General features: G+C 44.8%; 1 protein-coding gene across 1 annotated transcript in view; it reads left to right on the forward strand.

Annotated features, from left to right (window-relative positions):
- The first annotated feature begins 13,643 nt into the window (after nucleotides 1–13,643).
- Nucleotides 13,644–20,922, forward strand: part of LOC127682917 (myomegalin-like) — a 177,305-nt gene continuing 170,026 nt past the window's right edge. The window contains exon 1 of the mRNA XM_052179661.1: nucleotides 13,644–14,014. Coding sequence (XP_052035621.1) covers nucleotides 13,995–14,014 — 20 coding nt within the window. The 5' untranslated portion in view covers nucleotides 13,644–13,994. The remainder of the gene's footprint in view (nucleotides 14,015–20,922) is intronic.

Here is a 20,922-nt window from a genome sequence, read left to right on the forward strand (position 1 = left end):
CCTGCTCCGGCCACTGTGCCTCTGCCTGTGCCTCTGCATTGCCTTGTGGCCTCCTGTTTCCAACGCCTTTTTCCCAAAACCATATGTCCAAATAAACTCTACTTTAAGTTGCCTTGGTCATGATGTTTTAGTGTAGCAATAGAAAAGTAAAGACTACACCCATATATCTAGGTGGTACTGTGAATCCTTTAATAACCTCTCTGACTTCTTTTTCTTTACTGAAAGAGAATAACAGCTTCTTTAGGGATGGGAGTAGCCTCTGCATCCACAGCATGACCTCTGGACTGACAGAAAGGGTGATGCTTATTAGTTATATTACTTTGCTATTGCTACATAGCAAACCAGCCCAATGCTTGATAGTTAAAAACTATAAACATTTCATGTCTCATAGTCTCTAAGGCAGTGGCTCTCAACCTGTGGGTTTCAACACATTTGGGAGTCAAAGACCCTTTCACAGGGGTCGCATATCAGATAGCCTGCATATCAGATAATTATGTTATTATTCATATCTAGCAAAATTACAGATATGAAGTAGCAACCAAAATAATTTAATGGTTGGGGGTCAGCACAACATGAGAAACTGTGCTATAGGATTGCAGCATTAGGAAGGGTGAGACCCACTGCTCTAAGAACAAGGAGTCGGAGCAGCTTGGCTGAGGGCAGGGGAGAGCCTCAGTTTGTGGCTCGTCATACAGTTGCCTGGAGCTTCAGTCATCTCAGAACTTGATAGGGATTGACAGATTGCCACCTGGATGTGCAAACAAAAGCTCTCGAGATGGTTACAGACTTCAGACCTTCCAGGTCTGACAGACTGAGTTTTTGTGCTCACCATACGTGTATGCCTGCATTGTGGTAGCTTGTCTCCCCTAACAGAAAAATTGAAGAGAAAGAAAGTCAACATGTTCGAGATGGGAGCCTCAGATCAGAATAATAACAATAAAATGATCTTGAAGGGGCCTCACTTTTACTTTACTCTGCTCTTTGGAAGTAAGCCATCCATCCATCTCAGACATCAAACAGATTTGATCATCCAGGACAATTTTAGAGGCTGCCTACCCCAGTCTATGCCCATTGCCTAAGCTCCTGAAAACCAGGAGAGCACCAGGATTCCTTCCTTTCTTTGGAGTGAAGCTAGGATGACGCTAGCTCAAAACACAGTGGGGAGGAGAACCAGGGCTGGAACCGGAGACTGCACTGTACTGTGTGCATCTCCGTAAAGACATTTATCCTGAGAGTAGTTAGGCCAGGCAGACAATGTTAATCCCAACACCAAAGAGGCTGAAACGGGAGGATCTCTGTGAGTTTGAAGCCGGCCAGGTCTACTTAGCAAGGTCCAGCCCTGTCAGGTTCAAGAGCCTGTCTCAAACCAAAGCAAATACAAAACTTCAACCAAATAAGCAAACAAGAAAAACCCTCACAGCAAAACAGAATCATAGTAGCCTGTGGTTGCCCTTGTTCAGTTCTGGCCCCAGACATCTCCAGAAGGTTCAGGGGCTTTTGTGTGTCTCACTTCCTTCCTGTCTCAGCTGGTCTCAGCACATCTCGTCCCTTCCACCCATCCTCACAAACAGGACCCACTGTCAGAGTGATCACATGAGATCCTTGAAAATCAGTCTGAGCTGAAGATCTTGACCTTGGCATCAATCGAATGAGCTCTGAGCTATATATACACACTTCAGCAAAAAGAATCACGTGGCCAGGGGTCTGCCTCACTCCAATGAGCTTTGGGACCATGAGTACAGTGCTCCACCCAGAGGATAGACAGGAAATGGTACAGGGAAAGACATGGTGGTGCATGCCTCCAATTCTAGAACTTAGGAGTGGGGCAGGAGGATTGCCACAAGTTCAAGGCTACATTCCAAGGCATCCAGGACTACAAAATAAGATCCTGTCCCAAATCAACCAATCAACCAATCAAACAACTCCACAAAGGTAACAGAATCAAGCACAAGACCAGAGAAATGATGACCCTATGAACCAGACATTAAGGATGTAAGAAAGCAGGCTCGTGAAGCTCTAGCACTAGGAAATAAGCAAAATGCCTATAGAGGTGTAGTAGGTAGCAAAAACGAATACAACAGATGAATATGAAAACATAAAATAGCCAAAAAAAAGAAAGAAAGAAAAAAAGAAAACAGAAAATAGTTAAATCAACTACAGGGAGCATTTAGAGCCAAAAAAAAATACACCCACGAGGCTGCAGCCGCACGATATATTCTACCAGCAGGGGGCGCGTGAGGGTGGCTTTTATTGTTAGAGCAGTCAAGTTTAATACTAAGTTTTTTTTTAAACTTTATTTAATGTGAGTATTCTGTTGCACATACATCCACCTGCCTGAAGAGGGCATCATATCCCCCTATAGATGGTTGCAAGCCACCATGTGGTTGCTGGGAATTGAACTCATTCCCAGCATTCTGGAACAGCAGCCTGTGCTTTGTGCTCTGAGCCATCTCACCAGTCCCTGATACCAAGTTTTAATGAGCAGCTGTTACCAGTGGCTAGAACGGCTCCAGGTTGCAAGTGTCCTAAAGCAGCTAGAAGTCACTACAGCCCGCATAAAGCATAAAGGAAGCGCGGCTGATTCCAGTCCTGTGACAGAAGAGTCAAGGTTCAACAAGATTTGGTTTTGAGTTGAACAGACAAATGCTTGAAATTCAATGGTGTGTGTGTGTGTGTGTGTGTGTGTGTGTACGCACGTGCGCACGTGTGCGCCTGTCATCGTAGTACTTGGGAAAATGGAGGCAGAAAGGTCAGGAGTTTGAGTTCTACAAGATGCTGTCTCAGAAAACAACAAAACGATTCCAAAACAGAAATAACAAAACAAAAAGGCCGCCTTTGAAGTAACTTGATCTTTCCTCTCCCGTCACCTCTACGCCCTTCCTACCATCTCCCCGCACCTTAGTGATCATAGCAACTTCCGGTTGAGATTTGAGATGAGAAATAGTCAGACTAGCTGGCCTTGCCTCACAGTTGCTTTTACAATCATCGTGGGAGGGACCACAGTGTGTGGGTGGGAAGTCAGGGGCTATGATGCAGTATCACCAGAAAGCTTGGGGCATCCCGGGTATTGCAGGCCACCATGCGATGCCTGGGACGCTCCAGGCTCTTCAGCGTCCTCAGGGTCCTTAATAAAAGAATTTAAGAATGGACTCAAACAGAAGATTGAGGGTGATTGGTTAGTGTTTAAAAGGAAAACCTTAGGACAGACAAGAAGTCTTGCCGCTGCCTGGAAGGGAGGAGGAGAACAAGGACGAAAAGGAAGAATCGTGCTGCCTGGTGTAAGTCAGTGCCCAGGTCAGCCGCCGGGCGGCAGGCAGGCAGCCACAAGGTGAGGAGAAGCAGGAAAGGGAGGAAGGAAGCCCTCGGTGCCAGGTGGGGAGTTCAAAAGCAGCCTTAGGCTCAGGCTAGCATCTGAAAGAAAAAGACAGGAAAAAAGAAATCGTCACGCCTTTCTGAGTTGGTGTGACTCAAAAACAAACAAACTGAAAGAGTTAACTCAGGAACCTTAAAAAGAAAGGTCAGAGGCTGGGTTGCATTTCTCAGACCACAAAGGGGAAGGGGAGGCCGACCTAAGGGTGGGGATGCATTCCGAAGGACTGACCATTGACCACCTACCTCATCATCTAACGACCAATTAGTTTAAATGTAACACTGTTCTGCCAATCACATTGTGCGTAATGGCAGAGGCCCTGAGGAGAGTATAAAATCCCACGCGACACAAGACTGTCGTTCTCTCTTCCTGTGCAGAGCAGCCCCAGCATGCTAGCTACAATAAAAATCCCTCATGCGTTTTGCAATGATTCCGTCTCTGCGTGGTTCATTCAGGAGGCCTAGTAAGATGGTTCGGTTTTAACAAAACCAGGATTAGGGTTAGGGTTAGAGGTTAAGGTTAGGGTTAGGGGTTAGGGGTTAGGATTAGGGGTTAGGGGGTTAGGTTTAGGTTTAGGGGTTAGGGGTTACAGTTAGGGGGTTAGGGCTAGGGGTTAGGTTTAGAGTTAGGGTTAGCGGTTTAGGGTTAGGGTTAGGGTTAGGGTCGAGACTCAGAAAAGTGGGCACACAAAGAGTCAGTTCTCTATCTTTATGTAGGTTCTGGGGATCAAATTCACATTGCTAGACTTTCAAGCAAGTGCTGTTGGGCACTGGTCTACCTGCCTTCCATGTAGTTGTTTGTACCTTATGAGCCCTAAAGGGGCCACTTGCTGTCTGGTGTTGAACAATACACAGGTCTGAGCAGTAGCTAACCAGGTCTGAGGATCTTGGCACAGGAGAGTAGCAGAGGGATGTAGGGTTTTGACATTTACTGATGCAGTTTAGCCGGCATCCAGGAACTAGAGCCACGGCTAGGAGGACGGACGCGTGGCACTCCTCCCAGGATTGGGGTCATCACAGATGTGCGTGCATGCAGCATCGTGAGTCCACACGATATGCTGGCTGGGAGTCAGCCTTGCTTGTCATTCCTCAGAAGTCCCTCACTCTGTTTTTGAGAGAGAATCTCCCAGTGTGCATTGGGGCTTGAACGCAGGCACAGCAGGCCCTGTACCACCTGAACCATTCTCCCAGTCAGCATGAAAATTTTAACAGTTGTTTTGTTTTCTAAAGTATTGCATTAAAATATGACTTATTGGATTTTGCTGTATGGACCTAATATGAGAATGGAATTAACTCATCCAGGATAAATGAGTGTTAGAGGTTTGTGCCTCTTTTGGCTAGACTTGACAGAGGCTTGTTACGGAACACAATACATCGTATTGGGGCTAACGTGAAAACAGGGGAAATTGCATGCAGGAAGTGAGCTCTCATTAGAACTTACTTGGTTGTGTAGAGCTTCCTAGGGCTGATGTTTTTGAACCCAAGCCAGCTGAAAGAAGGGGGAACCCCACTGTTTTAAACTGCCAAGAAGCTGACTTCCAGAGGGCATTTGTCTTTGTTGGGGCTTTGTCTTTGTCTTAGGAGTGACTTCTTGATGAGCCCTCTTGATCTCAGATGTGAGCCAAGTACCAGTTAGGGGTACTAGAACAAGAACTTGGCTTCAGGGACTTCAGATGAGCAAAGTTTTCTGTTTAACAGGGACAAAAGCTGGCCTGACAGAAAGGGGTGTGATCACAGATATTTAATAATTTTAATGAGCCTTAGAAAATACTAAAATCTTTAGTAGTGAAAATTCCACATTATATGTTCAGTGATTCACTTGGATGGCAGCGATAATTGTATATATGTGTGGAGAGGAAAAATTGTGGAAAAACAGTTAATGAAGGACTAATCAAGTTGAAGATTTGTAAAACTTTATTGTGCTGTTTTACAGCTCTTCTCAAAAGAAAAGAAACAATTATGGGTGGAAATACATTTAAAAAACATATAGTTATGTGTGTGTATGTCTTTCCTCCCTCCCTCCCTCCTTCCCTCCCTCCCTCCCTCCCTCCCTCCTTCCCTCCCTCCCTTCCTTCCTTTCCTCCTTTCCTTCTGTCATCTACCTACCTTTCCCCAGAGGATAAGGTAGTAGACGGCTACATTCAAAGGTAAGGAGCATGGATGGACAGACATGGGTATATTGTTCTTAGAAATTTTTTTTCTAATTCAAAACTCCAGTCTCAGATGTAAGTCAGGTTTTGCCATGCCACACAGCTCGCACAGAAGCCATCCTGGATTGGTTGACGAGCTGGTCCCGGGCAGCTTGTCACATCCTGGAAAGTGACTGGGTTTAGTGATGGTGACTTGTCAAGAATGCTTGGAAGCTGCTTAGGAATTTATGCCAGTGTTGTTTCTGTTTCCCGGATGGATTTATTGACCATGATATCAGTCTGCACAATTGTTAAGGCTTATTATGTGTGCTCAGTGTAAGGAGAAGGGCACGGAAAACACACGGGTCTTTCCTTACTGCTCCAGAGCCCCTCTGAGAAGCTGACATACCCCATTTATTGCACGGTTTCCCTTCCCTCAAACATCGGATGCATAAGAACAGTGGTGTTGAAAGGCTGGGGCGGGACTTGTGAGAGTAAATTACCGCCAGCTGTCGAGCCTTGCTCATAATTTCCTCGTTTGAGGTTTTTGTTACAGCTGACAGATAAGGCTGGCCCGTGAAGGGGGTGGTTCTGAATACACACAAATACATGCGTCCTCGAGGGCAGTCACACACACACACACACACACACACACACACACACACACCACATACTCCTAAACACAGGGAGAAGGAAGTTAGGGAACCTTCCTCTCAATTTCAGAACTTGGGTCTTATGATAAGGCAGGAAGCTGATAAATGGAAATTCAGGGTCACTGACCTAGGCCTAGGGAGCCGTTTGTAGCAGAACTGAAATTAATTCAGAACTGCTTCTTTATAGTCAAGGAATCCTGTGTGGTATACAAACATTAATTTTTTTTAAAAAAAAATGACCATGATTTATTAGATTTTTAAACCACAGCAGGCAATGAATTAAACATTAATCGTGGATGATCTTGTTTTGTTCTTGCAGTGGCCTGTCAACTATTTTTTGTCATTAACCTTATTTTTGAAAATATAAAGACTTTTTAAGTAGCTTAACCAAGAAGCTGCAGGCCTGGACTATAGAGCCACCAGTCCTAGCTGTGTGACACTGGCTGTGCTGCCCTGCCCTTCCCAGAGAGTGGCACCCTCTGTTGTCACCCAGGAGAGGATGGGGACACTTTTCCTTCTAAGAGTGAAAACAAACTTTGTTTAACCATACTTTTTTTAAAATTACAAATGTTTTTTTAGTTGATGACTGTGACAATTTCTGGGATAAAATGTACCGTTCTGATATATGTAGACATTGTGGAGCAATTAAAACAAGCTGGCAATTTTCAAATAAAAGTTTGAATTTTCAGTTTTCAATTTCTGATAACGTTTCTTAAATTATACTTATCCTTGGTGCCTGCACAAGGCCAATTTTTTTTTTAATAAAAGTTTTTAAAGTCAAATTTGATTAAGGGTTCTCCTGTTCCTTGTGTATTGTATTTTAGCTCTTCATACAGCCAGGACTGTTGTATTGTATGACGTAAGGAGTGTATGTGTGCACACCAGCTTTCAATCACACACCCAGTGTGTAGCACAAACTCTGCTTTGGTTGAACTGAATAAACGTAGGTAACTTTCTTGAATCCTGTTAGTTTGTAGGAATAACTCAGTCCCATTAGCATTAGCTACTTCTGAACTGCCTCTTCTTCAATTAAGACAAACGTCCCTTTCAAAGGCCCCTCCCCAAAGTTGGCTTTCATTTTCTTAACTGCTCCTAGCCTGGAGCTCTGTTCAGGGACACAGCTGTCCCTTCACCTGCTGTGCAGTCTTTGGAGCACGCACCCTCCGCCCCAGGCCCCTCTTCATCTCCGGAAGTTCAGCCTTTCCATCCCTGTGGAGCCAATCATTTCTCTCCATCCAGGTACACCCATCCAGGCAACAGTTCTCCCCAGGAGATCCTCCCTGAGGCTGATAAAACGTATAGTAGCCTTGAGCTGTTGAGCGCCACTGGAAGAGACTTTTTACCATGTGAAAGTTTGCGTAGACTGGGCCCTCTGTATCTGCCGCCTTCACAGGCACAGATTCAACTATCTTCACCAGAATGGTTAGGGCTGAAATTCCCTGTGGAATACACAACAGACTTATCTTGTCGTTATTTCTTTCCTACAGTTGTAGTTCATTTATTTTTACGAGTATGGGTGTCTTACCTGTGTATGTCTGTGTCTTGAGTGCCCAGGGTCACGGAGTCTGGCGGATATGCCTGTACGGAGTTACAGAGCGCCGTGGGCTGCCACGTGGTTGCTGGGACTCAGACCTGGTTCTGTAAGAGCAGCCACCTCTCCAGCCTCCTTGGGAGACATTTTAGATCCAAACTATAACAAATAGTTATGCAAATAGTTGGTATACCATGTTGTTTGGGGGTTAACAGGGAAAGAATCCTTTCGTTCTTGTTCTGTCTTAATCTTTCCAGTCCATGCAGATACCATTCCTTAAAGGAAGGAAAGGGAGTCCGGTAAATTAACTCGTAACTATTCCCACAGCACAGAAGACACACACACACACACACACACACACACACCCTTTTTTTTCAGAACTGTTCTTTTTTACTTCATGGGTCTGTCTCTACATCTGATGAGGGGAAAATGGACCCATCAAGTTTTTAGAAATTTCTTGTCAGGCAGTGGTGGTGCATGCCTTTAATCCCAGCTCTTGGGAGGCAGAGGCAGGAGGATTTCTGAGTTTGAGGCCAGCCTGGTCTACAGAGTGAGTTCTGAGACAGCCAGGGCTACGCAGAGAAACCCTGTCTCAAAAAACCAAAACCACTTTGTACAGTGGAGAGGCCCACCCTAAAGATTCCCACGGGCTGCTTGTTTAAACAGAAGGCCATATGAAACTCTCTCCTGAATATTTTTGGAGGCCTTTTCCATGACTCTAACAATTACATCTTAGGTTTGATTTTTTTTCTTACAGCTACTTCTTATTTGTAAAGCTTTCACTGTCTGAAAAGATGAGAAACAGTTTGGTTTGTTAAATCTAACAAGTCTGGCTCTTCTCACTGCTTCTACACTCTGTTGGAAAATGGAATGGCTCAAGCCAGGCATAGCGGCACACATAGGAAGTCGAAGCCATTAAGGCAGACCAGTCGCCAAAACCAAGACAAGAAACAAAAAACTTGAATGGCTCTTTTAAAAATGCTATTTTTATCCATATTTTTATTATAATATGGCTTTTAAAAGCCTGTTAGTGGGAGGTTGGAGAAGAAGCCCATTAGCATTTTTGACTTTGTCTAAACATCTACATTACATGTTCTGTTTTCTACATTACCAGAGGTGGTGGTTTGTGTGCTCTTTCTGCTGTTACAGTCTCTGCCCTGGTGTTCTCTTTGAAGGCAGGAGTCAGCCAAAGTAATATAGGTTTTTCCCCAGTTCCATGGAGTAGCTTCTTCAGTGTCCTTCCGGCTCTCCCTCAGGCTCCCCCAGGCCCCTCCCCAGAGGCCTGCTGACACCTGCCACATCTGTATGGTGCCTGCCACATCTCTATACTACAGTCGCTGCCCAGGTACAACACCTCACTTCCAGGTGTCAAGTATAGATAGTTCCAGCTGTTTATTGTTGTTTAGCAAACTATCCTCTAATGTATAGGCTTAACACAAAGTGTTTTCTTATGTTGTGGTTTAGGGGGTCAACAATTCTGGGGAGGTCCAGCAGGATAGGTGTACCCCCATCCTAGCCACATAGAAGATTGTTTGGGCTGGGAGTGGTGGTGCACACCTATAATCCCAGCACTTGGGAGGCAGAGGCAGGAGGATTTCTGAGTTCGAGGCTAGCCTGGTCTACAGAGTGAGTTCCAGGACAGCCAGGACTACACAGAGAAACCCTGTCTCAAAAAACCAAAAAGAAGAAGAAGAAGAAGAAGAAGAAGAAGAAGAAGAAGAAGAAGAAGAAGAAGAAGAAGAAGAAGAAGAAGAAGAAGAAGAAGATTGTTTGGGTTTTGATTGTTTGGGTTTTGTTCATCTGATAGCATTGCAATGGGGGCTGCTGTTCTGCTCCACTAAGCCTCTCACAGAGGGGCCTTGCTGTGTTGTTTATCTAGCACCCTGGTGTGCCTTCTTTCCTTAGAGGCTCTTATTGGTCTAAGTTTGTTGGTTATATATCTTAACAGGTTTCTACTAGTCGAGTAAGTTCCTGAAACTAATATAAAGAATGAAATATTGTAGTCTACCTCTGAATGGGAAAAGTAGACAAGAAACTGTAGTTGATTTCCTCTGTCCAGAAAGGATATTTATTTCAACTTAAGGTTAGGGCATGGGTTTGGCACTGTGAGGGACCAGGAAGATACCTGTTGGCTGAATACCATGAAGCACAGTGATCAGTGGTACTTAGGTATATTGTCCTGCTATCTAAATGTGCAGAGAACTTTAGGTGTCAAAATCAGGAAGTGTCACACATGATGGGCAGGTGTGACACTATGGAACTAAACTAATTGGCCTCAAAGCTCAACTATGAACTTTGTGATAAGGCAATATGCTCTATCTCCCCATACTCCACATTAATATTTATAAAATAAAAGATAACGAGAGCCCACCTATAAAGTTGTTGTATTCATAAGAGAAACTAGTTTAGAGGAAAATCTGATCTAATATGTTAGACATATATATTTTATTATTACACTTAAGCCACACAGACAACCATTTCAAAATGTACTGTTCACAAAAAGGGAAAAAAGGCAGGATTGAAAATAAAAAACTGAATAGAAGGAATCACTGGATGCTTGGAAATGATTGGACAGACTTACAGTCAGTTCACTCAGCTGACCAATTAAGAGCTAAGCTTCATACTAAGGGAAGAACAGCATACCTGTTTGGATGGATCAACACTGGTGACTCAGTTTACCCCTGTTCTAAATCAGAAAACTTGGAGCAGATTTATAATTAGGACCATGTATAATAATAATAAAATGATCTCAGTCTCAAAATGGGAATGCCATAAAGTATCAGAACAGGCCAGTCCATGCTGCAAATCAAGTCACCAAACTTCAATAACTTATATATATATTTTTTAAATTAAATTATAAAATTAATTAAAAATTATTTTTAAAAAATTTATTGAAAACGCTTTAGATTTACTTATTTTATTACTTTATATGTATGTGTGTTTGGCCTTCATGTATGTCTGTGCAGCAAATGCACACCTGGAGGTCAAAAGAGGGTGTTTAGATGCCCCGGGACTAGAGTTGCTGATTGTTGTGAATTGCCCTGTGGGTGCTGGGAATCGAACTCAGGTCCTCTGCAAGAGGAACAAGTGCTCTTAGCCCCAGAGACAACTCCAGCCCCTCAGGAACATAGTTTTTGTAATGTATTTTTACCTTATTTCAATTTAGGTCAACAGAGAGGATCCAATCACTACGGTCCCTTAATTCCCCCTATGGAACAAAGGCTATATCCTGACATGGTGCGAAAGGCAGACAGGCAACAAGAGACTAGGGTGCTTCCTTCAACCTATATTTTTTAAATGAATAGGACCTTTATTTATTCATTTATTTATTTATTATAATAATTACTTATTTATTATAATAAGTATTATAATAAGTACATATGTAAGTACACTGTAGTTGTTTTCAGACATTCCAGAAGAGGGCATCGAATCTCATTATGGATGGTTGTGAGCCACCATGTGGTTGCTGGGATTTGAACTCAGAACCTTCGGAAGAGCAGTTGGTGCTCTTAACCACTGAGCCATCTCACCAGCCCCTTCAACCTCTTTTTATAAGAACACCAATCCTGTTCTCGAAGAGTATAATACTCACGGCTTCATTATTCCTTATGCCCATTGTTTGGGTTCCAATATATGCATTTAGAAGGATTCATACATTCAAACTAGAGTATAATTAGAGAGAGAGAGAGAGAGAGAGAGAGAGAGAGAGAGAAAGGAGGCAGAAAAATGCTCACAAAAATATCATTTGACAGTAATATTAAAAATGTCATAACTATGCAACAAAATATTATTAAGTAGGCTACTGTTCTATTGACACATATATTAAAACACTGCATAATGGTTGAAGTGTAACTGTGAACACCGCCTGAGAGCGTGAACAAATGCACTGCAGGTGGGATCGGGAGAAGGCGTGTGCAGATCTAAGCTGTGATCATAGCTTTATGAACATGTTCCGACCGTGACTAACAGGAACCTGGTGACACATAAGCATTTGGGATGGATTTGCACTATTTAGAGAAGTAGTTTTCCTTTGAAATTTAAGAAATTGTTTTTAACCATACATATAAATGTTTTAGACATCAAATAAACTTCTCCCCTCACAAATACACCCTTGTTTATAAGTGAGCCTGTGTTCTCACTAAAAAGTTCCTTTTTTAGGACCGTAGAGCTCTTTATTTCACAGAGAAATCCTGTCTTGAAAAACCAACCAAAAATAAATAAACAAATAAACAAATCCAGCTTTTAGAAGACAGAGAAGAGATTTCATAAGCTTTAAACACTGATTATTGCTGGATTTTTAAGAATTATTTTATTTTCTACATAGTTTCCTATAGTTTCTAAATGGTCTTCAATAAATATAAACTTTTGAACAAAAGAGTTATTGTTTTTAAAAAGTCTGTTTTTCAGCCGTGCTTCTGGGAGGCCACAGGTCACCTAGTTAGCTCATATCTCTTCTGAAGAATGTCTGACTGTAGACAGAATCTCTCTCCACCACTCAACAGCCCATAATTTGATTTCAGACACAACTAAATATAGCATCAACTTTGGTATGAGGGATGGAAACCTGAGCTCCCTGTCCCTCCCCCAAAGCAACAGTGGATTCTTTTCAAGACAGGTGGCTTGTGGGTCTTGCCCAGTATCAAACTGGACCTTAGTTCTATCCTTTACTGAAAATATTTTAAATGAACATTAAGGGCGTGAGTTGGGAAGGGAGCATAATTTCATCTCAAGAGTGGTTTTAGTAGAAACTGAGCGCTGGGTTTGGGGGATTCTAGACTAGGCCTTTTTCAAACAACTCCTCTAAACCTCAGTGTTTGTTATGTTGTCCTCCCCTCCCAGGTTTCCCGTTGAAAATCAGAACTAATCCAAGACACTGAGGTAGTTGACAAGTTCCTGCCACAGTACAGACCCTTTGTGGTTCCAGCACTTACGCAAGCCAGGCGTCTTCACGAGGCTGTGGGAGAGAATGGATTCCTTCTGAAGAAGTCTTGTTGGCCTGTCTTTGGAAATTTGGAAAACACAGCTCTGGGCCATGTCACTGGCCTTGTCAGAGCCCAGGCTTAATCCAGCCTTCTTCTCAAATATGCTGTCTTCATACAAACAAATCTAACTAAATTGTCGCCACCAAATATAGGCACTTGTAATATATAGCTTTAAAAAAAATTAAAAGGCCAGCAATAAAACTAATGATAACAGTGATCATGTGATTGAATAAAAAGGTTTATTTCAGAACTAAAAGGGAGCTCCGGGAGTCGAGCCCTCTAATTACAGCATGTCTGTCTTGTTTAAACACTGTACATAAGTATATGTGCAGGGTCTGGGCAGCCCCCTTTTTGGAAGGAAAGGCTTTCTGTGTGTTCTCAGAACAGCCACCATTGGAGAGTCCATGTCCTGGGAGCTACTCTTAGGTCTCTTAAGGTGTTTGGAGCATTCTGAGATGTTCAAGGACTCTCTGCCTCCTTGAAGCTTCTAATAGAGCCCAGTTTCCATGGGAACTCCAAGGGAAAGAAGCTAAGTTGAGATGGGGACAGCTAATAAGGCTACTTCCTGAGGAAGTTTTTGTGCGTGGATTAATGGTGAAACTAACAGGTCTCATCTCTCAGAGAATCATCTTGTGCTCTATGATGCCCTAGGAAGCACAGCCTACATTCAGGTTTGCATCGTTCTTAGATTCCCTCTCTGACTCCGAGGTTACCTGTGGGTGGGTGATGCAGGAGTAGGGGAGGACCACCTCTCCAAGGTGCTGCCCTGCTGTTGGTTACTTTTATCCACATTTCCTCATTGGGATCAGCGAGGGACTGAGAGTCTGACAAGAATCATCGACGGCCACCTCCAGGGCATCAGTCCTCCTGGCCTTCTAGGGAGGCCTTGGAAGCTGGAGGGTGTGTGCCGTGGCGTGTCACCTGGGCGGGTCCCGGGCTGCTCGGAGCCCCGCCTCTGCTCACTCGCGGTTGACAGCTCAGCTGGTGCGGATCAGCTCGTGCCAGCCAGTCGCGTCTCAGCCTGGGAGCGTGTGCGCCCGCGGCCTGGGCTCGGCGGCAGCGGCGTCCAGCCACCTCCCGAGAACAGTCCCTGCCTTGTGCCCAGAACACCGTTAGCTGAGGGCGCGGCTGAGGCCGATCGGCTCGTTCTCTTCTAAAAGCAGAGAGCGACCTTGTTCTTTTACCCGGCACCAGCGCCAAGAGGAGCTGGGGAGGAGGAAGAGACTCGGGCTTTTTGCGCTGGAGACTCCTGGGCAAGGCTTGGCATCTTCCCGGGCTGCGGCCACCCCGGGGTGACCGGCAACCCGAGAGCGAGGAGAGCGCTTGAATCATGGAGCAGACCTGGGCCAGGTAGGGAGCGGCTCCTCCCTTGCCGCCTGTGGACTTGGGGTCCCCGCTCTGCTCTATTCCCTCCCCCGGTCGCCCCTTACCACTAGAGGCCTCTGAGCTCTTCTCTTTCTGTCCTGTCGCCTTCCTGGTTCCCAGCCCACCTCTCCCAGCCTCCCACAGGCGCTCTGCTCTTCAGCGTGTTCCCAGCTCGGTGACGCTCCTCTTCACCTACTCCTGACGTCAAAACCGCCCCGGGGTTGCCTGGAAGTTTTTCCTGTAGCCATGCGTCCGCCTGTCTTTTCCTGATTTGTGAGCTTCTTTTCCAAGAGGCTGGAGAGAGACTCTGGTGGATTCCCCCCAGGGGCTATCTTTAGTTTCTGGTTTCTGATACTTTTAGCACGTCTTGTTCCTTCACCCTGCCACGTTTTCCACCTCAACCTCACCCTGCCCTAGCCACACGCCAGCAACCCACAGAGTCCAATAACGCTCACCTCTTTGAGCCTGGGGTCTGAGCTCACTGTGGAAAGGGAAGGAAGGGGCTTTGAGCACCAACCCTCCACTGCCCAGGCTGAGGCCACGGCGAGTCTGGGATAGGTCGGGTTGTGGAGGTGATGGCGGAATTCTGTTTCCTTTGCCCTGCACCCCACCATTCCCTAAATATTCTTTAAAAAGGGAGCTCCTTCACGGACTGGCAAGAATTAGAAACCCTGTGTTGAGACAAAGATCTCTCTCTCTCTCTTCTCTCTCTCTCTCTCTCTCTCCTCTCTCTCTCTCTCTCTCTCTCTCTCTCTCTCGCTCTCTCGCCTCTCTCTCGCCCCCCCCCCCCTCCGGGGATGGGAGTCTCTGGGTGTGAGAAGACTGTATCCCAGATAGATGTTCTTCTTCATCCTCAGAATTTAGCTTTGGGGAACGGAAGTGTGGACAAGTGACTGTTCTGACTCCCGAGGCAATGAATACTACCATCACAGAAAGTAAACTGGGGTTCTACAATAATTATGCAAAAAATAGGGGTTCATATTGATTGATAAGCTCAACAGAGCGAGCAGTTCACTGTGGATTTGAAGAAAGGACACTTTGCACACACACACACACACACACACACACACAGGGCACATTGCTGGAGGAAGCGGACTTTGTCCACATGAAGGATCAATCCTCCGTTTTTGTCTTTTCTCCTAGAGAACTGGGTTCTGTTTGGGATTTCACATGATTTTTTTTAAAAGTGCAGTCAAGAGACAGGGTGGGGCTCAAAGCCATGCTTTGAGGGTTGGCCAAGGGACCTGGGGCTCTTAAGTCTGGAGAGGGGGAGGGCATGCCAGCACTATTCAAAGATCTGAAGAGCAGTTGGTGGTAAGGGGATTAGATGAGTTTAGAATCTCCTAATAGGACAGAACAACTGACGGACGCAGCAAGTCTCAGAGAGGCAAGGTGTGGCTCCTTGGCAGGAAGCGCCCTCTGAGCACTGGCCTACCTGGTGCGGAGATTACAGCCCCTGGCTGTATTCAAGCAAAGGCTAGATGAGGGTATCAGGGACCACTGCTGTCTTTCAGCATTTCTCTCACCTTAAATAACAATGGCAGTTGTGGAGCTGGGGAGAAAACTCAGGCAATAAAGTACCTGTCTGACAAGGATGAGGACCCAAGTTCCTTCCTCAGAACCTACATAACAAACAAACAAAAACCAACCAGATGCTGTGGTATAAGTTACAGACCAGTAAAAGTCCCTGTCTCAGTGTGTGTGCGTGTGTGTGTGTGTGTGTGTGTGTGTGTGTGTGCAACATCTGAGGAATGACCCCTGAGATTGTCTTCTGACATACACAAAAGTGTGCATTCACACACATACAAATATATGCACACACACAGAGACACACACAGTGATTGTGTCAAGGTCTCACAAGTATAAATGTGAAGGGTAATCAGATCAAGAAGCATCCCTGACTTGTTAACTTGGTCCTCCTTATGACACCATTACCCTGACTTTAGCGCCGTAGACTAATTTGACCTAGTTTTGAACTTCGTGTAACTGGAGTTAGACATGATGAGCTTGCAGCCCGCTTCTTTTGCTTACTCCTATGCTTCGGGGATTCTCCCACACGTGTGTACTGCTGTCGTTGATTTATTCTTTCTTCTAACTAAGATTCTATTGAGGGTTAATATGTCAGTTGATTTGGGCAGTATCAGGTTTACAGCTAGTAAAAGGGTGTTGCTATAAACGTTTCATACAAGCCATTTGTGAATGTGGGCGCGCATTTCTACTGGGTAAACAAATAGAAATAGGATCATTAGGAAACAGGAAATGCATGTTCAACTTTAGGAATACTACCAATCTTTTTTTCTTTTTCTTTTCTTTTCTTTTTTAAATGTATTCACTTGACACCCCAATCGCTGTCCCCTATCTCAGCCCTTCCTTCCCCAACACCCCCTTCCTTTCTCCGCTGAGAGAATGCCCGCTCTAGGTAGCTATCCCCTCATCCTGGCACATCAAGTCTCTGCAGGGCTAGGCGCTTTTTCTCCCACTGAGGCCAGACAAGACAGCTAAGTTAGGGGGATGGACTCCACAGACAGGCAGCATCTTTAGGGATAGCCCCCCCCCCCCACTTATTTGGGACTCACATGGAAACCAGGCTTTCATGTGCTACATGTTTGTGTGGGTGGGGGTGGGGGGTGAGATCCAGCCCTCTTTAGTTGGAGGCTCCTTCTCTGAGAGCCCCTAAGGGTCCAGTTAGTTGACTCTGTGGATTTTCCTGTGGAGTTCCGATCCCCTTCCGGGCCCCCAATCCTTCCCCCAACTCTTCCATAAGAGTCCCCAAGCTCCATCCAATGTTGGCTGTGTCAGCTGCTGTGTGGAGCCTCTCAGAGAACAGCAGTGCTAGTAGGCTCCTGTCTGCAAGCATAACAGAGTATCATTAGTAGTGTCTGGGATCGATGCTTGCCCATGTGATGGGTGTACCAATTTTTTTAATAAGTGGTTATAAACGAAGTTTCTAAACAAGGCATCCAAAGGGGACATGGCGAAAAGTTCTTCACATCATTTGTCATTAGGGAACGGCAGAACCGAGGTCCAGGCGGCTACTACATCGTATCAGAATGGCTGACATTAAGTCATTAGAATACACTGATGGCTGATAAAATGGATAATCCCACTATTAACCAGCCCAAACCACAATATGAAATGTGTTTGCAATGTTTACAAATACACTTACAAAGTTCCACATAAAAATACTTAACCTTACCATGGGTTTTATAATCAGATGTTTTCTATGCTATTTCTTTAGAAAAGTCAATGCTGATTGTGACTCAATTTATTTTATCCACTAAAAGGGTCACAGTTGACCAACATGATGGCTGGCTCAGATCTTGCTCATGAGGCAGAGCTGTTTATAAACATCCATTGAAGAGAAGAAGCCCAAATAGCCACACACTGGGCTAAGCATGTGGGTGACCCTGGTCCTGCCTCTGAGGGTTTCATATTAGAATCACCAATAATTTTTTCTGTTTATTACAGAATCTCACTATATAATCCAGGTTGGCCCTGATAACCTCTGTCCTATTTCCTCCACCACCATTTAAAATTTTAATAAAGTGAAGTGAAGGCAAAGATATACATTGGCTACTGTCCTAGTTAGCGTTAGCTGTCAGCTTGACAGGAACCTAAAGTCACCTGGAAAGAAGGAGCTGCAACAAAAAATGATCCTGATCAGACTGGTCTGTGACCATATCTGGGAGACATTTTTTTTTTATTGTTAATTTTTTTGTAGGAAGGCCCAGCCCACTATGGGCAGTGCCATCCCTAGGCAGATAGGTCTGGCCTGCATAAGAAAGCCAACTGAGCAAAGCCAAGGGAGCACACCAATAAGCAGTGCTTCTCCGGTGTATTTTGCTGGAAGATCCTGCCTTGAGTTCCTGTCCTGGCTTCTGTCAATGATAGGCTATAACCTGTAAAGTAAAATAAGCCCCATTCTCCCCAAGTTGCCTTTAGTCATGGTGTTTATCACAGAGACAGAAGCAGTCTAGGACAGCTACTGAGGGAGTACTTTGGAAAGGCACAGCCTGAAGGATGCTGGGAAGGAACATTGGCCATAATTGCTAACATTTGTTAAGTTTTCGGTGGCTGCTGATTCTCTGCATCTGTGACTTCTCCTAACACTCATAACTTATGCTATGCACAGTTTTCAAGACAAGAAAATTAAACTTTGGGAGAACGACTCACTTGTCCATTGTGACCCATACAGCTAAGGAAGAAATGGAAACTCTGATGATCTAATTCCTAAACCTGAGGTTTTTATTGCTTTAACTTGGCCCCTTTGGAGCCCTGGTCAGTGCTTTTAACTGGTGAGCCACAACTACAGGACAGGTGACTTGGTTTCTGAGTTGGTTTTAAAAAGGCATTCTTATGTTGGCTTCCTTGAAACTTACAGATATGCTGAAGTCTGGGGTTTTAACCCCAGGTTTCATACCAGAAGGTCCTGGAAAGTGCCCTGCCTAAAAAGATGCTTCACACAAACCCCACACTCTTTTGTTTTGTGGTTTGCCGTGGTTTCCTGAAACCTATAGGCTGGCCTTGAGTTTCTTAGCCTTTTGCCTCCCTTCACCTCCCAAATGCTAGGACTACGGGCATGTGCCCCGAAAGCCCGGCTTCCGCAGGCTCTTTACCTTGTTAAATCCACCCACAAAGGACCAGGATGTTGGGCACTGAGTTCTCAGTTGGAAACGCCCTTATAGCAGCACATTACCTGCCTCTCTGCAACCCCATGTGTGCCTTCTCTCCTTCTCTTCTTACCTGACTGCTGTTGGTCTCTGTTGAGCCGCGAATGGAGAACATGGTTGCTTCTGCACTAGAAAATTTCCCATGAACATACTGGACATCTAAAACGCTGGTTTTCCCTCTTGTCAGATGGATGACCCTGAATAGTTAAGAGCTGCTGAGGGACTGGTTCATGGAGATTGTGGAGAATTTGATGGTGAGGTGAAGTTTCCTCGTGTGGTGAATCTAACGGCAGAGAGGCTGTTGGTCTGAACATTTAGTGTTCTGGACTGGAGATGCAATGTACTTCTGCTTTAGGAATTGTGGGTATCTGATCCGGCGCCACTTTGGATTAGTTTCCTGTTACCTAAATGGTGGTTTAGGATGCAGAAAGTATGTGGATGCTGGAGGTCAGAAGTCTAAAAGTCAGCGTTTGAAACTAAACTTAGGGTATCATCAGGGTATCATCAGGCCCGTGTTCCCTCTGGAGTTTTGAAGAGCGCCCGTTCCTTGCTTTTTCCAGAGTTTGGAGAGCTTCAGCATTCCTGGCCCAGAGCACAGATCCAGCAACGGCAGTGCTCTGGCTGCTGTTTCCAACACCAAATCTCTTCTGTCATTCAAACGCGCCCCCCCCCCCCATGTCCTCCTTATAGGGACCCTAGTGACCACTTTGGGACAAAACAAATAATCTAAGATCACATCTTCTTATAATCATATCTTAGTGGTCAGCTTTGCAGCGTGAAGTGGCATGTTTACATGCTCTGGTGATTAGGAATGTGGACCTCCTTGGAATGACACTGTTGAGTGTGCCCTCTGATGAATACTGGAAAAGTCATTACTAATTCTCTTCCCTTTTTGGGTGGAAATATTCTTGCAGTGGCATATGGGGACTCTGAGTAAGTGGAGCAAGTCATATGTGACTTTTATACAAGTTGTCTGAACAAAGAAAGAAAGAAAGAAACTTCCTTATTCCAGAGCAGCCTTTAAGACTGGAGGCAGGAAAGAAAAGTGTGTTACTCTGTTGTTTCATTTACCCTGTAATTAGATTTAATAAGATGTAAACATTACTTGTATCTGCTTTCCAAGGCCATGATAATCTGGAGATGGCAAGAAAATCAATGAATCAAGAAAATGAATGGTCCAGGTTCAGGATTTGGTTTTACTTCTTTGCCATGTAGTCAAAAGTGAAACTTCAAGCCAGATGAGCTGTGCATCAGTCGTCGGTGTGTGGTTCCTACGAGATCCCGTTGGTGGCTTTTTGTATTTGCTCTACGCTTTGCTAACTCAGCCTGGTTGAATTCATGGGAGCTACTAGAGAGTCCTGCTGTCAAATGGACAGGAGAGCCAGGGATGGCACTTTGCCCCATTTTACAGATGTGGCGGCTGAGGCCAGGGAGGTTATGTGATTTTCTACTGTTCAAATTAGTTTGCATAGCAATTAGGCGATGCCACTCTGCCTTGCTTGACTGGTATTTTGCACATAGCATTTTGTAGTAGGAAAAAACACTTGCTTTCCTAATTCTATTACTGAGACGTCTTTAGACAGTGAATTCCTGTTGAATATTCATCAGTGCTAGCAATTAATTTTCTGTATTTTGAGAAGGAAAATCTCTGCCTTGGCAACCATGCTCTGCACTTGGCTGCACTTGGGGACTTTGTCTCAGTCGCTGCTTTCATGCCTTATTCCCACAAACTAGATCAGGGTAGACTGCTGGTCCCCGCTCCTTTCAGCCACTAAGGCTGGTAGAGGAAGACTGGGGAGGTCGCTTCTGCTCTAGAAGCAGGACTTGACTGCATTTCATCCCAGCATCCGCCTCATCCTAGAAGCTCACTCCACTGTGGCTGTGTGGATCACTCAATGGAAGTCTTAAGACACCACCCACACGAAAATCCATCCATCTTATAAATAAGATTCTCAACTTGGCTCCGGACGTTTCACGTGTTGTCTCGGGCAAAAATTCAAATGACATTTAAAGTTAGAATAAAAGTCCAAAATAAAAAATAGATGTCATGATGACCCCAGGTGGCTCCATCCGATCCTATTTTAAAACATTCAGACACATGGGGCCCTGTTCCCTCTGCCTCACAGCGTCTTCTGCGTTCTCTGGTCAGCAGGACAAAAATGATGTGATTTTTTTTTTCTGAGCCCTCATAGCCAAATCATTATTATTCATAGACTATTTATA

Source organism: Apodemus sylvaticus, chromosome 4 (assembly GCF_947179515.1).
Source record: "Apodemus sylvaticus chromosome 4, mApoSyl1.1, whole genome shotgun sequence".
In the NCBI taxonomy this organism is placed as follows: Eukaryota; Metazoa; Chordata; class Mammalia; order Rodentia; family Muridae; genus Apodemus; species Apodemus sylvaticus.